We start from the raw sequence: 19,798 nt of genomic DNA on the forward strand, positions 1-19,798 counted from the left end.
TTTGTGATACAGCACTTTTTAACTGACAATTTCATGGTCGTGCGACGACGTACCCAAACAAAATTGATTTTCCTTTCTTTCCCACAAATAGAGCTTTCTTTTGGTGGTATTTGATCACCTCCTGCGTTTTTTTTTTTTTTTTTTTTTGGGCTATAAACAAAAAAAAAGAGCAATTTTAGAAAAAAATAACAAATTCTTTTACTTTCTGCTATAAAAGATAAAAATATGTAAACAGATTTCTTTATTAATTTAGACCAACTTGTATTCTGCACGGCTCAGAACTGAGGGAGGAGAAGGCTGTGAAGGATATGTCAGTGTAAATCTCCCTGCTTGGTTAAATTGTGGGTTAGATGGATTCATGTGTTACAAGCTATTGACATGTTAATGACCCTTCCTCAGCCAGCTCCCTAGTTCAAATGGTAATTGATTTATTGTGTGTGGGAAGGAGACCGGCCTTACTGTTTACAATGATTAGATAAGTGGCTCATGTTAATTATTCTGATTGCTTCATTGTGGTCAGGCTGTTACAACTAGTATTTAACTCCCCTGATGTCTTTATCTAAAGAAACGTGTCTACATGGTCGGCTCCGACTTGTCTCCTATAATCTGTATGGGAAACCCCACTGTGTGAGGGGGGCGTTCTTAACAGGCTGTAACCACATATAAGCTGAGTTTTTGTGTCAATAAAGTGTCTTGTTCTAGCAGTAAGCTTGTCTCATGTGTGGCTTTCTGGGCGATTCCAGGGATATCCCTCCTCGTGGACTATTGGGGTGATTTTCGTTATGGGAAGAAGGGAACGTTGACGGGGATATCATACCGATACCGTCACAATTGGTTGGTAGCAGCGGGATCTTCCCTTCTATTCCCCTTTACACCCGGATTCCAAGCAGACACTGGAAGAACTACTGGAAGTTCGTGGAAGGATTGCTAGCAACAAAACCAAGCGGGTCATCATAGCAGAATCAATGGAGCTAGACCAGGAGGACGGGATTGCAGCAACGCCAGCAGTACAAGAGATGGATACACCAGTGATTCAGGAGGAGGAATCGCCAGCCAACAAGCTAATGAGAGAGAAGCTAGCGTGGTTCGGCCCGAACCCAACGCCGGATGTGGTGCTGAAAGTGATGGACCTGTTAGCGGAGGAGGCTAAACAAATAAGAGACGCAGAGCTACAGAAGGCTAAACAAATAAGGGACGCAGAACTACAGAAGGCTAAAGAAATAAGAGACGCAGAGCTACAGAAGGATAAACAAATAAGAGACGCAGAACTACAGAAGGATAAACAAATAAGGGACGCAGAACTACAGTTAAAACTGGCAGCAGTCCAACAAGCAGCCGCACCTTCTCCGAACAGTGAGTACAGCACAGCAGACGCAAGGAAGATTCCGTTTAGCGCTTTTAAAGCTTTTGATGAAAAGGACTGTGAAATTGATAACTACCTGGCGGATTTTGAGCGACAATGTAACCTCCACCGAATAGCTAGAAGAGAGTGGGTTGCAATATTGTCAGGCAAACTGTCAGGCAAAGCTTCTGATGCTTTCCGGACCGTGCCAGATCAGGATATCCATAGCTACGCCCGGGTTAAAGAAGTGCTCCTGGCTCGTTATGCAGTAACCCCAGAGTCCCACCGACAGAAGTTCAGGGACTCACGCAAAACCACGAAAGACTCTTACGCAGAATGGGCATGCCAGCTGTCCCTGTCGGCCTCTAACTGGGTTAACAGCAGCCAGGCCACCACCGCAGAGGACATTTTGCAACTAATGCTCCTGGAGCAATTTTACAATCACATCCAGACGGACGTCAAGGATTGGGTGAGAGATCGCAGGCCCATGACTCTACCAGAGGCCGCGAAGTTGGCGGATGAATATGCGGATACTCGCAAGACAAACCAGGTCACACCACGGGTACAACCCCCACAACCAACGGCGCCCTCACACCCACCAGCCGCTAGATACCAACCGCCTAACAGACCGATGACATATAGCCCTCGCTACCCACGCCAGGAGGACAACGAACAACGCTGCTTCCGGTGCAAACAGTTGGGTCACTTCAAGCAGAATTGCCCCATGAATGACAACACCAGGTCAAATTGGTCTCAACCTGGGTACCGCCCACCAGCAGCAGCCCATTGTGTAGACTCAGCTTGGGATCCCCAGGAGCTGGGTCAGGAAGAACCATTGGGCACCCCTTACGAAGCCCTCATGGTACAATCTGTTATTACGGACAACAGGGAACACCATTGTCAGCTGGTCATGAGCGACAGCCATGAGCCGGAGGGGCCTTGGAGGGAGCTGGGCAGAAAGAGGCACCGCCAGCTACCCTCCAAGAAGAAGAGGTCCTGGAAGTCATTTAACCAGCGGACCTGGGAGGAGAAGAAGCGACTGGAGGAGATGGAATCGCAGCGGGCGTCCCAGATGCGGGCCGAGATGTTCGCCAAGGGCCCACCGGTGGCCCCTTACACCACCACCCAGTTCCTGATGATGAAGGACCACGTGGAGAGCCTGCAGGACATGAGCAAGCAGGAGCTGATCCGTGAGTACATAGAGCTGGAGGAGTGCATAAGCCGCATGGAGGAGGAGAACAACCACCTGAGGTCACAGCAGGCTGACCCCCCCCAGGCTCCATGAACTGGAGATGGAGCTGGAGAAGCTCCAAGAGGAGAACCGGCGGCTGCGGAGGGAGCAGGGGGTGGCTGACCTTATGGGGCTCTGAGTCCCCTTCCCCCCCCCCCCCGGACTCTGAGCACCAGTGCTACAGCATTTCAACAAATATAACTTTTTCTTTTTATGAGTCTCCTGTGATTGTCACTTCAGAGCCATAACCTGCCCCCTCCCATAGCGGGACACCTAGACGGCGGCGCACAGACCCATTCGCTGTCTTCACACTGACTTCTGGTGACTTTGCAGATCGCACAAAGACTTGGGGACTGACCGGCGTGTGATCTGACGACCCGGTGGCATACCTGAGTCGGAAGCAGTTACCAATGGAGGTCAGTCACGCCAAACGGAGTTAACCTCGGACTAAAAGCTCTGAACCCGTCAACCCTACTGGACCAGGGAAGGTCCAACCGGGTTTGCCGGAGCAGGGAGAAAAAGGGGGGCCATTGTGAAGGATATGTCAGTGTAAATCTCCCGCCTTGGTTAAATTGTGGGTTAGATGGATTCATGTGTTACAAGCTATTGACATGTTAATGACCCTTCCTCAGCCAGCTCCCTAGTTCAAATGGTAATTGATTTATTGTGTGTGGGAAGGAGACCGGCCTTACTGTTTACAATGATTAGATAAGTGGCTCATGTTAATTATTCTGATTGCTTCATTGTGGTCAGGCTGTTACAACTAGTATTTAACTCCCCTGATGTCTTTATCTAAAGAAACGTGTCTACATGGTCGGCTCCGACTTGTCTCCTATAATCTGTATGGGAAACCCCACTGTGTGAGGGGGGCGTTCCTAACAGGCTGTAACCACATATAAGCTGAGTTTTTGTGTCAATAAAGTGTCTTGTTCTAGCAGTAAGCTTGTCTCATGTGTGGCTTTCTGGGCGATTCCAGGGATATCCCTCCTCGTGGACTATTGGGGTGATTTTCGTTATGGGAAGAAGGGAACGTTGACGGGGATATCATACCGATACCGTCACAAAGGCCAAATTAACTTTTTAGGTTAAACAGCAGGTGATTGGTTGGTAGGATACAGGGTGGTCCTAATTAACCAATCACCAGCTTGCTAATATAAAAATTACTGTGCCAGCACCTGCTCTCTGTCCAGAATGGTGCTGCCTCTCAGTCTCCTGTGGAAAAAGGGAAGACTTTGTTATGGGAGGCAAGAGGGGCCAGAGGTTACTGCTATAGGGGGCAGAAGGCACCACTGTATGCATTGTGAAGGGGCAGAGGACACTGTTATGGGCAGGGTCACCCCCATAGCAGTGTCCTCTACCACCCTTCACATCACCCCCCACCCGCCCAGAACCCTGCATTCTGAGCCTAAAACACTCCTAACCAGGAATTAAAGCGCAACGCACTCCTGATCCCTGCATTCTGAGCGCAACACACTTTCTAACCCTGCATTCTGAGCGTAATGCATTGGTGAATCCTGAATTCTCTGCATGACACACTCCTAAACCCTGTAATACTTATTGTATTTTTGTTCTGAGTGAAAATATTTTATCAAAAAAAGAAAAGGTTGGCCCTACTGGGGGGGGGGGGTGATCTTTGACTTCATTAGTGTTGTTCAAGTAGAACTCCACCTCTCCAAGGTTGCCTACCCCTGCTTTGCAAAGTGAATTTTTACTATGGGAAAAGTCCTTTCAAAGTTAGCAGACTATTTGCCTTCAGTAAATCAACCAATATTATTTTTGTTCATACACTGTACTGGTAGTTCAAATTATTTACTTGGATCTTAGATAAAATTGGTACTTTAATGGCATATATCTGTAATTTTATGATTTTATGATTTCATATATTATAAACATCAAAAGGAGGATTTATATTACTGTTTTTTTTTTGTCCATCAGATTAAAACGGCAAAAAGTGTTAAAGAAATGCAGATACTTCAGCTTCACAGCATTCAGTACTTGGAGAGATACATTTATCTGATCCTATTTAATGCCTACCTGCATTTGGAGAAGAAGGACACGTGGCAAAGACCCTTCAGCAAGTGGATGTATGAGGTGTGTACAGTTTACTTTTTCCTGTCCTATGTTTATCTTGCAACTTCCTCTCATATCAGATGTTTTAAACATTTTGTACTAATCAATGCATCTTCTAATACAATATGCCAACATAAAATAGATGATTGGAAAGACATACATGCAGGAATTCTGTGTTCAAATGGAAAATATATACAGGTATCGTACACAATTTCAGCACTGCGGTATCCTCTCACCATTTTTCCAGGGTCACCTCTGCAATGCAGATGTTGTTGTAAATAAATCTTTAAGGCCACTTCACCTAAATCTCACCACACACATTACAATTTGATTGAAAAATATCCTGTAGATCTGCCAACAATTATGTAATGCAAGAACCTGCCAGATGGAAACAATTGGCTGGATAGTTTAGGTAGGTCCCCATATAACATAGTTTTGATTGTCAATTGAAGTTGATTGTACAGAGATTGTATGGTCACATTGTAATGTTTATGGCGACCCTAACCCTTAAGTTTAGCTTTTAATAGAGGTCAGATTTCCATTTAACAACTGAAGTTTAAACTCTATCGAATATGTATAAAAAAAAATGGGTTGGGATTTAGAATCTACCCACTAAGTGTATTTGTATAGGAAAAAAAATATTTTATGTATGTATGTATGTATGTATGTATGTATGTATGTGTGTGTGTGTGTGTGTGTGTGTATATATATGTATGTGTGTGTGTGTGTATATATATATGTATGTGTGTGTGTGTGTGTATAATATATATATATATATATATATATATATATATATATATATATATATATATATATATATATATATATATATATATGTGTGTGTGTGTTACATGTCCAAAACAAAAATTTATGGAGATAGATATTTTTTAATTATCTAAAGCTACTCTCTCACCCTGTATTTCTTCCTCTAATAAGAAACAAAATAGGACTCAAACCTTGCCTTCACTTCAAGGAAACCTTTGCTGGGGGAAATACTTATTATCTGTTCTTCTGTAAATGCTAGTACCCTAGCTGGCATGTTGACCCTATAGCTTTAATACTTTACTAAATGGCCTGGAATAAACATTTAGTTCTTTTTTTTTTTCTCTCAAGAGACACACCTGTTATCTCTTTACCTGTTCAACCATATCCCAGAAGTCATTCAACTTCAGGATTTCCCCAAAAAATTGAAATGGGGTGCCCTCCAATTCCTAACAGCGCCAACAGACATCTTAGATCAGAAACTTATGTAAAACTGATGGAGTTTGATACCATCTTGTAAGGAGTTTGTATTCCCCTACCTGATATTTTTTTTTTATCTTTTTGAGTTTGAGTGAAGTTGGTTTGTAAATCTCTTTCCCATTGTTGAAGGGAAACAAGGATTACAAATGAGATAATGTCTCATTGACTTTTCTTCAAGGCAGGTCTGTTTGAACGTAGTCGGGTCTCTTATTTTAGAAAATGTCTCTGATATATTATAAAGATTATGCACCCAGCTGAGCACAAAATCCAAAATATCAGAGAAATTTCTTACCATTTCATTGATTTTCATCGGCCCCGACAAATAAGTATATCAAATTTAGCATCATTCATTCCCGATTTGAAAGAATGGGTTACCCAAAATTGGAATTAGGGGACTTGGGGGAGGCAAAAGGTCAGTATGTTTTGAAAACAGACCTTGCAACCTTAAGGGTACCTCCAGCCAAAGGATGTTTACTGGCATCTATCAGCGTGACATCTCCTTGAATCCAAGGAAGTCCTGCTAACGGTATGCCCACGGTTGCCTTTTCTAGATGTACCTATTGTGTTTTTATTTCTTGCTGGGCGCACTAATCGAGTATTCTCAATAGATGCACTGCCTCATAGTATTTTATTGGACTCGGAGAACCGATACTACATTTAGATTTCGGAAGTATCAGAATAGATCTCTGCACTTTTGCTGGTTTACCTGCTCATCTGAATTTAAAAAACCTGGTATGCGAGTCCTTTTGAAAATCCTGGGGTAGTTTAATTGGTAGTGACTGTAACAAGTAAATCCAGTCTGGGCATGATATTCATAATATTACATTGGAATTGAGAGCCAATACGATGATTTGCCTCTAAGATCACTCCCATCGCTTCTGATTTTGAGTAGTTTACTTTAAAATTCGAGAGGGCACCATATCTGCGCAGTTTGCCATTAACGTCTCTACCTTCGCTCTTGGTAGAAGTAAAAAAAAAAAATCTTGTCATCCGCATATGTGGCTAATTTATGTACCATCCACTTCATCTGAATACCTTTTTGCCTTCCCTCCCTTGTCCAAACCCCACCAGATCTGGATGGATAAGAGATGCTATATACTGTGTTATTCTTGATGCTAAAATCTTAGTAAAAAATTTTAAATTAATATTTAATAATGAAATGGGCCGGGAACTCGAACAACTGCCTGGTCCTTCCCCTCCTTTGGTATTACTGTTCTGTTCACCTGTAAGAAGTCCCTAAGCATTGTTTGACCTACTCTAAGGCCCTGTACACACGGCCAGGAATCCCGTTAAGGAAAAAAAACGACGGTTTTCCTGGCAAGCTTGTCTTGCAAAGCCATGCATACAGATGGCCATTCAAAAGAACTGCCCGGTAAACACAACATCTCCCCGTTCTGCCTAGGTGACACTGTCACTGATCGTGTTCCCTGTCATTGGGAACAACGATCAGTGATGTGTCACGGCAAGCCACGCCCACTAACAGTTGCAAGCACTCCCTAGGACACACTTATCCCCTTCAGCTGCCCCTACAGGTTAACCCCTTCACTGCCAGTGTAATTTTTACAGTAGTCCGTGAATTTTTATAGCACTGATCGCTGTTAAAATTATAATGGTCCCAAAATGGTGTCAACTCCTCTCCTTCCCCCTGCCTAGTCAGCGGTGCCGCTGGGGACCGATTCTCCACTTCCACAGCAACCCCTCTCTCCACCGACAGATGCAATGGTGATGGACGCTCTTATCCTGGCTCCTCTGATTCCCACTGCGGCGGCTGAATCTGCACCATGTTTGAATCTGCCATCGGGTGATGCGCGGCTCCCCTCCCTACCAGGTAGCGGGTAACGTGGCTGCTTCGGGATGTTAACGGGTCCAGGCATCTTCCCCAATTTCCCTGCCTCAGCATGGTATGGGACACAAATATCAATGGATATTAAAGGAAGACAGAGTAGAAAGGCTCTGCATTCTACTGAAGGAGCCACCTCGGCAACTCAGAGCAAGTAAGACCTCACTCGGCTACGGTTAGACCACTCCCCTAATTTCACATTTAGTTCTGACTTCACTGATCTGAGGGGGACATGCAAGGAAAATAAAAAAGCATTTTTGTTTGTACATGATTGGATGATAAAATCAGCAGAGCTTCCCCTCATTTCAGATCTTCCCCTCAGATCTAAAGTGACTACACTTCTAAGTGCACTTGTAGTACAAAGTAGATGTGCTTTTAGTAAATCAACCCATATTTTGAGAGGTATTGCCCCTTCTAAGTGTGGGTGTGCTGCGATAATTTTTTAATTCTGTATTAATTGAAGAAATCTTTGAAGGGTGCATTATGTTAGTATATCTGCGGCGCTGCACCAATTTCAAAAAGTAGTTCCTGTACTATTTTTTGCGATTTTGGGCCGCGATTTACATTAAATCCTGCACAGATGTCTCTTAAATCGCGGCCGAAATTGCGGCAAAATCATGGCCGCGAAATCGCGATTTTACTGCGATTTTGAATTCGCAGCAGTGTGAACCTAGCCTTAAGGTTGTGTCCTGTTGTTTTCAATGTTCCCCCATAATGTGGTTGAGTGTGTATTTACCCAGTCTTTCATTTCAAACAGTATGGCGGCTAGGTTGTAAGTTCCATATTGATGCAACCCATACCTCCTGATATTTTATACTTTATAATTTTTTAATGACCACATCTTGTTTTTTTGCCCTGCCATAGGTATTGGTGTATAATGGATTGAAGAGATTTGATGTAGGAGTTTGTAAGTGGTATCGATAATGTGCAAAATATATATAGCAATCTAGGGAGAATGAGCATTTTAAAAGCTGCTAGCCTTCCAGACCAGTAAAACTCAAATTTGGAGAGTTTGGTAGATTCCCTAATAAGCTTTTGTTTTGCTTCAATGTAGTTGTTGCTGAAAAGACCCCTTGTAAATTTGGTAAGCGTAAATATGATATTCCTGTATCTACCCACGGGTATGTATAGAAATTGCATAGTAGGTTGCTAGTTGTAACATCTAAACCTAAATCTAGAATATATGACTTATTCTCGTTAACCTTATAATAAGAAATGGTACTAAATATTTGTAACACAGATTGTACCGAAGCCAGGGAGGATATAGGATTGGTGATCATCATTATCACATCATCAGCAAACAGACTTATTTTATGTTCTACTGAGCCAACTTTGAAACCTGTAATGGTCACGTTTGTTCTGATGTGTTCCGCTAGGGGTTCCACTGATAGGTTGAAGATAAGTGGCGATAGGGGGTAGCTCAACGGGTGCCATTAGAAATTGAGAATTGCCTGAATGGCATCTCAAACGTACTCGGGCTGAGGGTGTTGAATACAAAGCCATTATGGCGAAGCGGATGTGATCTTGGAGCCCAAATTTATGGAGTGTCGCTTGGAGATACGACCAGTGGAAATTATCGAATGTCTTCTCTGCGTCCAAGCATAGAAGCAGAGAAGACGTTCGCATGATTCTGCGGGTTGCATCAAATGGTTTGCCTTCCTTTTGTGAAACCATATTGATTTAAATGGATCAGTGATGGCAAAATGTTTACTAACCTTGTTGCTACGAGCTTAGCATATATTTTTATCTATATTAAGAAGCGAGTTGGGTCGGAAATTTTGTGGTGGGGTGGGTTCCTTGCCTTGCTTCGGCAATGTGATTATCAGTGCATTTGGCAGTTTTTGTGGGAGAGAAGAGGAGGAGGCAGCGTCACTGCAAATTTGTGAAAAGAAGGGTGCTAGAACTGTGCGGAATTGTTTATAATACTCCCCAGTGAGGCCATCTGGTCCAGGGGATTTGTTAGATGGTAAGGTTGAGATTACATCTAAAATTACTAGTGGTGTAAATGGAGCATTCAGTTTAACTAGTTGAACTTGGGATATTTCGGGTAGTTTAATTTCTTGTAAAAAGGCTTCTATGGATGGTTGAGTAGTGGTGGAGTTTACTTTCAAATTATATAATGTGTTGTAGTAATGACTAAACGCATCAGCTATGGCTTAGGGGTCCCACAAGTTTTTGTTTTGTGGTGGGGTGAAATAGGTGTGAAATCTTTTCTTTAATGTGGTGACCTTTTGATTCTAAGTGCCATGGCTTTCCCTGCTTTATTCCCTGTGGAATAGTGATTAGCTTTAAATTGTTTTTGAGCCCTGTCATACAACTCTAATAGTAAATTTCTTAGTACTTGTCTGAGGAATACTGGTTTATCTTTTAGTTTAGGGTTGTTTTTTTTTTTGGTTTTGGTCTTCTGTAGTTTAAATTTGGGAGGTGAGGGTGTCAAGACGCTGTGATCTCCTTCTCTTCTCTCTAGAACTTAATTGGATAATCCCTCTAATAAACGCTTTATGAGCATTCCAAAGTATGGTATTGTTAGATGTTGTTCCCTTGGTCAGTTCAAAGAATTCTTCCAAGTGTTTTTGGATATAGGCAGAGTGTTCAGGTGATTGTAGGATCGAGGTGTTAGCTCTCCAGATCTTCGTGCGTGGGGAAGGTGGTAGATTGTCGATTGGTTATCGATACAGGTACATGGTCTGACAATGTAATCGTGGTTATAGATGAGTCTGATACTCTGGGTAGAGTCCATTTGTCCACTAGAAAGTAGTCAGATCTGGTATATGAATTGTGCCGGTGGGAAAATAAAGAATAGTCTCTTTCAGTGGTATGGCAACATCTCCAAACATCATACAAATTGTTTCTTAGGAAAGTTCCCATAGGTGAAGTGAGTCTGGACTTGCGTGAAGATGCGTCCAGGGAGTTGTCTGGTACAATATTGAAATCTCTGCACATAATAAGGTAACCTTGGTGGAATTTGGTGAGTTTCGTCATTGGTTCAGAGAGGAATTTTATTTGTCTGGCATTGGGCACATACCCATTGACAACAGTGTATCTGGTATTGTCCAGGGTGCAGTCTAGGGCCAGATATCTTCCTTCTGCATCAATCATGCTGTTGTGGAGTGTGAAGGTAATTGTGTTTTTGATCGCAATCATAACCCCATTTTTTTTAGTAGGACCAGGTGCTTGGTAGATATGGGTAACGTTTTTGTTGGTGCAGTGAGGCTCTGCTGATTTTTTAAAGTGTGTCTCTTGCACAAATATGATGTCGCTGTTAGATTTCTGGGCTGTGTGCACAGGGAGGCTCTTTTTGCTGCATGATTTAACCCTTTGGCATTGAGCGATACAAATTTTGGCATCTTGATGTGTGGTGTAAGATACCGTATAAAGTAAAGTCTTACTCACAGTTGCGTGAAGGTGACCTTCTATTCAGAATGATCTGATAGCCGATGTTCTCATGTCCTCCTTCTTTGTGTGCTCTCAGGGAGGAAGAAATACGGGTAAAAAGAAAAACAATAAATTGAAGATCAGATAAGCTTTAACAATGAGAAGAATCGAATCAGGAATAAAGCAATAGATGACAGCAGTCAAATGTAACTGGGACTGCCGTTTTAGTTATGGGGTATAAGTTCGTGGAGCAATTTGCAATGAGCAAGGCATCTGGCCAGTGGTTTGGTAAAGTGGATAATGTATGAGCCCACTATTCAGATAGGAGTTGGTGCTTACCAGCATGGAGGGTTGCGTTGAAGGGTTGGGTGTTTTCCCTGTGATTAGGTTGTGCTGACCTAGACGGGTCGGAATGATTCCCCCAGATGTTGAGCAGTTTGAGGCCCTCCTCCACCATGGAGATATTATGTTTGACTCAATTTTTGGTGACTAATAATTTGGTAGGGAAGCCCCATTTCTAGGGTATCTTGTGGTTGTTGAGTGGTTTGGTGATGGTGTTGTCTCCTCAGTTGGCGAGTATGCTGCGAGTGATCTGCCTATAGTTGGAGGTTAGCGTATGGCGCTGGGAGTTGGCCAACATGTCTTGACTTGAGTAGAAGTTGGTCTTTGGCATGAAAAAGTGTATTCTCATCAGAACATCACGTGGGACTTCTGATGGGAGGTGTGGGGGTTTGGGAAGACAGTAAATTTGATCGACCATAGTTTCCATGGGTGTGAGATTGGGCAGTAGCATGGAAATGAGCTTTTTGGCATATGTGTTGAGATCATGTGGCATGGCCGTCTCAGGGACCCCTCTGATCTTCACATTATTATGACGTGACCTGTCCTCGTGGTCCGCCATTTTGGCCCTCATCCACTGTTCTTCCTGGGTATGGTAATGGGCATCTACCAGATCGTTGACTGTTTAAGTCATGTCTCCTACTTGTCTTTCAACTTTGTGCATTTTTTGTTCCATTTAGTGCATTTGTGAGGATAATTTATTAAACATGGTGGAGATGTCGTTATGAAGGGAGCTCGGAGGAGAGATGAGCATCTTCTTCATGATGGTGTGCAATACAGGCTGGTTTGTGGTAGGGAAGGCCGCTATGGGGGATGGAGGAGCTGGGATGAGATCAGGTACAGGGCTCACCTGCATGATCTGCTGTATCTGCATCCATGATTTTGCTTGGCTGTTGCTGGCCAATGATGCGAGGGAGGAAGTTGAGGCATCCAGGGAGTTGATTTGTTGATCTGCATCAGGAAGGTCTGTATAGGCCGCCACTGCTCAATGTGCAAGGCCGCAGGCGCCATCTTGGATTCTTGGCAGTGTAAAGAAGTCTATCAGTTTCTTAGGCTGACGTTATTCCTTCCTCTTGCGGGTCAGGCTGGTCATTCTGGGGGTGAAGTCTGGTGTGCTGTAGGCTACCAGAATAGTAGGGATGTTGTGAATGATTCCGGTCGGTGCAGGAGCTGAGGAATCAGACGTCCATCTTGCTTGGCGGTTAGCCACGCCCCCTCTAATTTTTATTTTATATTATGCTTCATTTAAATTATGCAAATTGGTGACAGGTTTACATTATGATAAATGAAAGCCTGTGAGCATGGTATATCTGGATTTTGCAAAGGCATTTGATACAGTTCCCCATACACTTTTACTTTACAAAGGTCTGTCTGCATGGACCATGGGGTATGTACCTGGATAGAAGACTGGTTACAGGGGCATGTTCAAAGGGTGGTGGTAAGTAGTGAGGACTCAGAATGGTCTGGTGTGATAAGTGGGGCCCCCCAAGGATCTGTCCTGGCATCAATTCTGTTTAATTTGTTCACAAATGATATAGAAGTTGGTATAAATGGCTCAATCTCATTGTTGCTAATGGTACAAAGCTCGGCAGGGCAATAACTTTGCAAAAAAAATGTGGAAACCTTACAGGAGGACCTCAATAAAATAATGGGCTGGGCAACTACGTGGGAAATTAGGTTTAACCCTTTCACTGCCAGGTCCATACGCACCTAATTTCTCCCTCTGCTATAAGCTTGTGGTCACTTTAATGACCATAAACTTATAGCAGAATTGTTCATCAGACTCTGCTGAACAATTCTATAACTCTGATCAGTGAATTACAACCCGCTAATCAGAGTTGTTAACCACAAATGTGTTTACAAAGCCCTGCCCTGTAGTAGAATGGGCGCAGGCAGCGATCACTCCTAGATATCCCACTGACAGCTGATCGATCATGGTAAACCGCGAGTGTTAATATGTATCAGACTGTCATTTTATGAATTAATTGTGAATCTCTATACAGATTCCCTATTCATTCAAGTAAAGTGCTGCAGAGAAAGGGACACTCTCTGTCTCAAAAAATTTATATTTGGGGTCTGTTTGGACCTCTGCATTTTTCACCAAAGACCCCCCACCCCACCCCCCCCAAAAAAATATATAAAAAATATAACTAACAAAAAAAAAGGGGTGAATAGATCCAGTGACTTTTTTGGGGAACGGCAACCCCCCCCAGGTCCACACGCACGGTGTCACCTCCCCCCGACTCACCCCTCCATGGTGACAGTCTCACCCCCGCACTCACCCCTCCTTGGCTTTCTCCGGAGAAGCCAGAAGACAATAGTGAATATTAATTTGCATTTCTCACAAGTGGGTGGGTTCGGGGTGCAACGCTTTGTGACCTGCGCCAAACCTTTTTCAAGCCAATAAGAGCCTCAGGCTCTAATCATGTGGCTTAAAAAGTCCGGCACCCTGCAGGGGGGCAGCGGTGCCCCTAATGGAAGAGAAGAGGGTTTACCTTAAACTGCGTAGAGGGTTATTTACTGTCAGAGCTGTAAGGATCTGGAACTTCCACAAGCAGTGGTATCAGCAGGGAGTGTCAATAGTTTAAAAAAACTATTAGATGGCCATCTTAACGATCGCAACACACAGGGATATCGGATTTATTATTGAGATACACACACAGGTGGAACTGGATGGACTGGTATCTTTTTTTTTTTTTTTCAACCTGATTAACTATGTAAATTAAAGTGTTACTAAACCCACAACAGTAAAATCAGTTTGTATATGCAGTAAAGCATGTGTGTTATACTCACCGTGGCACCTAAGGGCTTAATCCTTTGCATTAGGTAAAAAGGCTGTTCAATCCTGTTTTTGCTGATCCTCCCCTTCTTCCACAGTCCACATACCATCTACTGACTGTACAGAGCCTTGGGGGCACTCTGCACATGCTCAGTTTGGCATGTATTGCTAGAAAGTTATTTTTTCTTAGGAGGGTGCATGTGATCAGCACAGGACCAATCAGCAATGTCCAGACAGAGGGTAAGGGGTCCTGCAGCCTCGTAGGACAGTCAGAGGAGAATTAAAACTCCCTCTACAAGCTTTTAACCAGATAATAACCACTGATAGAAGTCATAAGACTGCTATATACATTTCCACTTTCTGTGTACTGATATATTAAATACAGGTCCTGGTTTAGACGCACTTTAAGGATAGCTAGATGGGTAGGGCTTAGTTGAACCTATGGAGTGGCTATTGGTAATCTATTTCCTTAATTTATTGCATTGCTACTCCGTGGCTTCAGAAGAAGGTGAGCAATTACATTCTTTGTTTGCAGTGTAGGTTTTCTTTAGTTAGTGATGCTAAGAAATTACTAAAGATCTACAGATTACTTACCACGTATTTCTACCTTGATGTTCTTTTCCTGATTGTGATGTGGATGTGCACACAAGTACCAAACTCATCTGCTCCACTATACTGAAGAGTGCTGCAAGCTATTAAGATTAAATAAATGTATAAAGACTGGAAGCAATCGTTTTGGGTGTTACAAAATTTTACCTTAATTTCCAGTTAAATTTATTTTCCAGTTTAACCACTTTCCGCCCGCCCATTGCAAATTGACGTCGGCAAAGTGGTTTGAATATCCTGACTGGACGTCATATGACGCGGCGATCGTTGTTGCAGGGTGTCAGTCTGACGGAGACTCTTTACCACGTGATCAGCTGTGTCCATTTACGACTGATCACGATGTAAACCGGAAAAGCCAGTAATCCTCACTCGTGTCTGTCAGACACGAGTAAAAAAGAGGGAACATTTGTGGGAACAAAATGATAAAAATGTAGTTTGGGTACAGTGTAGCATGACCGCGCAATTGTCATTCAAAGTGCAACAGCGCTGAAAGCTGAAAATTGGTCTGGGCGGGAGGGTGTATAAGTGCCCTGTATGGAAGTGGTTAAAAAAAAAAAGGTGCAACGTAAAAAGACATGTAAAGCGGACATATTTTGCCATTTTCTTATCCTTCTTTATTCTTCCTCTATTTATATCTGTAAAACATAAATTGCCATAGATTAACTTTAGTCAAAATATGATGCAAAATAAGTCAAGACCCTCCACATATCAGCTTCACAATTTGGTAAACCTCTCGAAAACAAAATTTCCCATGAAAAAAACGAAATTGCCATCTTGCTTTTATAAATAGGTCCTAAGAGCAGAGCTTGATTTGTTAAATAAATATCAGATCTCCTGCAGTGCTCTAACTGAACAGCAGAGCACAGATGTTTTCATTTCTAGAGAAAACATAACTACTTCTAGGAACAAATCTTAACAGGGAGAATTCACTTATGTCATGAATGTCAGCTCTTACCAAATTTTGGGAGAATGCCCAGTTTTCTGTGTTTTATATTTAAACCTAAAAAGTAACATATAGCAGTACTGACACAAAAACTGGTAGCTCTGCAGTTACCCTTTTAATTGCCATCATACAAATGCTTCAGAAAAAACTTGCCACAGCTAACATACTCTTTGCAACTGTACTTTATCTTAATTGTCTTTTGTCATTTTGAAGCTTCCAATTTAAAGTAGATCTAAAACCCAAACTTTTTCTAAAATTTTGGAGTTTTTTCTTTCCCATCTGTCTTATTAGGGATATTTCCCATTACTTCCTGTCGTGTAAACTCAACAGAAATTGGGACGATATCTTTCCAATGGGAGGGAAATCCCTCTTAAACCACGTACACACGATCGGATTTTTAGATGGGAATTGTGTGTTGACAGCCTGTTGGTGGTAAATCTGACCGTTTGTACATGCCAACGGACAATTGTTGTGGGATTTTCCTCAGACAAATGTTGGATGGCAGGTTTTAAAATTTTCCGTGGACAACGGTCTGTTGTCGGATTTTTCGATCGTGTTAGTATGTCTAATACATCACTACATTCGTGTTTGTTGGCCGACAATTCTTTGCCGTTTGTATGCAAGACAAATTCCTGGCCAACGCCCTTCGGACAAAAGTCCGAAGCTGTGCCCGCGGTAAATCGGATCGTGTGTACGAGGCTTAAGTTGTCTTCATTGGAAGATTTTCCCTCTAATAATGTTAACGGTGGCTCAAAACTCAAAATGTTGGATTTACTCTTGAAAGTGAATCTCCCTAATGGGGACACAGAGAGCCATGAAAACCTGACAGTGGTTCTAAGCCCTTACAATTTAAAAAAAATAAATAAAAATACCTTCCACTATTAAGACCCCAAATACTAAATACCATCTTTAACCACTTCCATACAGGACACTTATACACCTTCCCACCAATTTTTAGCTTCCAGCGCTGTTGCACTTTGAATGACAATTGCACGGTCGTGCTACACTGTACCCAAACTAAATTTTTATCATTTTGTACCCACAAATAGAGCTTTCTTTTGGTGGTATTTGATCACCTCTGGGATATTTATTTTCTGCAAAAAAAATTAAATGACCGAAAATGTAGAAAAAAAAATGTTTTGTTTGTTATAAAACATTGTAAATAAGTACGTTTTCTCCTTCACTGATGGGCACTGATGGTACTGCACTGACGGGCACTGATAAGGCGGCACTGATGGGCACCGATGAGGTGGCACTGATGTGGTGGCATTGATGGGCACTAATATGCGGCACGAATAGGCGGCATGGATGGGCTTGGATAGGCGGCACGGATGGGCACGGATAGGCGGCACAGATAGGCGGCATGGATGGGCACTGATAGGCGGCACGGATGGGCATAGATGGGCACTATTATATGTGTTGTACTAATGGATGCCAATCGGTGCCAAACAATGCCTGCCAATCAGTGATGCCCATTGTGGGCACTGATTGGCATCCATTTTTTGTGTCCTCCTCATCCCTGGTGGTCTAGGGTGGCATTACCAGCTTTTCCTATTTACATTGTGATCAGCTGTGATTGGACACGGCTGATCACGTGGTAAAGAGTCTCTGTGAGAGACTCTTTACCTTGATCGGGGTGTCAGACTATAGTTTCAAAAGTGTCCGATCTGTCCGCCTCAATGTCAGTCACAATAAAAATTGCAGATCACCGCCATTACTGTTAAAAATAATTAAATAATAAAAATGCCATAAATCAATAACATATTTTTTGTAGGCGCTATAACTTTTGAGGTAAGGTGATCAAATACCACCAAACGAAAGCTCTATTTGTGGGGTGGTATTAGGCAATGGCATCGTGAATGACACGTATTTATGATTTTTCATGTGATTGTTGTGATTGGTCACAGCGATCACATGGTACCAGGGCCAATCCCAGAAGCCCGATACACACAATCTCTAATTTGCTGTGTCACAGATGGTATTTGTGTGCAGCCTTGAGGAGGGGCACAAGCATCAAAGGGTGAGGACGCACTGGTGTGTCCAATCGGCACAATGCTTGTCCCACCCGGCTTTATCTGTGCATTGACCGAGCAGAAAGCAGTTAAAGGTAACCATACTTTGAATAAAGTTGGCAATGGCAACCCTCCAATTTTCCCTAAGCGTTGCCTTGCTGTCTCTGGAATCAGTGCCGAGTCACCAGCCTGAAACAAGTATTTGGATTGAAAGTCACAGTGAAGTCAGAACTTGTGGTCTGGATGCATTCTGGGTCTGTGATTCAAGTATATGAGTGTACTGACTAGTGTGGAAATCACAGGAGGTCAGCAGCGGCAGGCTTCATATTCTTCATATAGGTTTCTTTTTAGGCTTTGTTTACACTTGTGATTGGGGCAGTAAATCATTTTTATTGCACCTCAACAGCTCCCCTTTTGCTGGGGGTGTACACATGCAGCAGCAGGGATTATACCCCTGTTGCGCTAAGTATTGCCAAGCATGTCGTATTCAAGTGAATGGGGATGTGCTGCAACCACCCCACAACTGCACACAACGCAAAAAAAAACTCCTGACTGAACATAGGTCTCTCTTCAGAGAGCAAAGCAGGTGACAACAGGCCCCTATAGTCAAGTTACACTTAGGTTAGCCATACATGCATAGAAATAAAACAGATTTTGGCTGAAATTAAGTCGTGTATAGTCGGCATTGGCTTACTTGCATGTGTTGGATATATACGATGAAGTGATCTGACAAAGTAGATATAAACTCATACATGTTTTCGCTTTGATTTTTCATCCATTTTTTAATCTCGGTGCTGCTCGTTTCCTGCAGCAACTTTTAGTCTATAAGCATACATTCCAGCTATGGCTCATGGCACCTCTCAGGGTAGGTTTCCTGATAGTGACAACAGTAAACAATACAGTTGATTTACTATGCACTTTGCAAGGCCATTTGCTCCAGAGCTTAGTAAATGAGGGGAAGCTCTACTGACTTGCATCATCCAATCATGTGCAAGCATTTCCCTAGCTTGTGATTGGGTATTCTTAGTAAATGAGGCAAAGCTTTGCCCATTTTTCAGAGAATATGAATGACGACACACAAACTTTTCTTTCACTCGTGGTTAGTGTTTGGCTGAAGCCATTTTTTTTCAATCAGCTGTGTTTACTCTTTTTAAATTATAATGGCAACAGAAACTACCCAAATGACCTTGATCAAAAGTTTACATACCCCAGTTCTTATTGCCGTGTATTGCCCCCTGTAACATCAATGACAGCTTGAAGTCATTTGTGGTATTTGTGGATAAGACTCTTTATATTCCCAGATGGTAAAGCTGCCTATTCCACTTGGCAAAAAGCCTCCAGTTTCTGTAAATTCTGGGACTGTCTTGCATGAACTGCACGTTTGAGATCTCCCCTGAGTGGCTCAATGATATTGAGGTCAGGAGACTGAGATGACCACTTCAGAACCTTCACTTTATTCTGCTGTAGCCAATGACAAGTCAACTTGGCCTTGTGTTTTGGATCATTGTCGTGTTGGAATGTCCAAGTATGTCCCATGCGCAGCTTCCTGACTGATGAATGCAAATGTTCCTCCAGTATTTTTTGATAACATACTGCATTCATCTTGCCATCAATTTTGACCAAATTTTCTGTGCCTTTTGAGGCTCAAACATCCCCAAAACATTATCGATCCACCTCCGTACATTTCATCATAGGCCTTGTTGACTCCTCTCCAAATGTAGCATTCATGGTTGTGGCCAAAAAGCGAAAATTTGGTCTCATCACTCCAAATGACTTTGTGCCAGAAGGTTTGAGGCTGGTCTTTGTGCCGTTTGGCGGATTTTAAGTAGGATACTTTGTGGCATTTGTGCAGTAATGGCTTTCTTCTGGCAACTTGCCCGTGCCTCCTTATTGTGCATCTTGAAACAGCCACACCACATGTTTTCAGAAAATCCTGTATTCCACCTAAAGTTATTTGTGGGTTTTTCTTTGCATCCCACAATTCCTGGCAGTTGTGGCTGAAATTTTAGTTGGTCTACC

The 19,798-nt window shown here is 42.7% G+C and overlaps 1 protein-coding gene across 4 annotated transcripts in view; it reads left to right on the forward strand.

Moving 5' to 3' along the window:
• The window catches only part of PALD1 (phosphatase domain containing paladin 1), a 315,649-nt gene that overhangs the window by 274,189 nt on the left and 21,662 nt on the right, over positions 1 to 19,798 (forward strand). For all 4 annotated transcript variants that reach the window (XM_040362326.1, XM_040362325.1, XM_040362327.1 and 1 more), the window contains one exon: positions 4,509 to 4,664. In XM_040362326.1, the coding sequence (XP_040218260.1) occupies positions 4,509 to 4,664 (156 nt within the window). The remainder of the gene's footprint in view (positions 1 to 4,508; positions 4,665 to 19,798) is intronic.

Source organism: Rana temporaria, chromosome 8 (assembly GCF_905171775.1).
Source record: "Rana temporaria chromosome 8, aRanTem1.1, whole genome shotgun sequence".
NCBI classification, from domain to species: domain Eukaryota; kingdom Metazoa; phylum Chordata; class Amphibia; order Anura; family Ranidae; genus Rana; species Rana temporaria.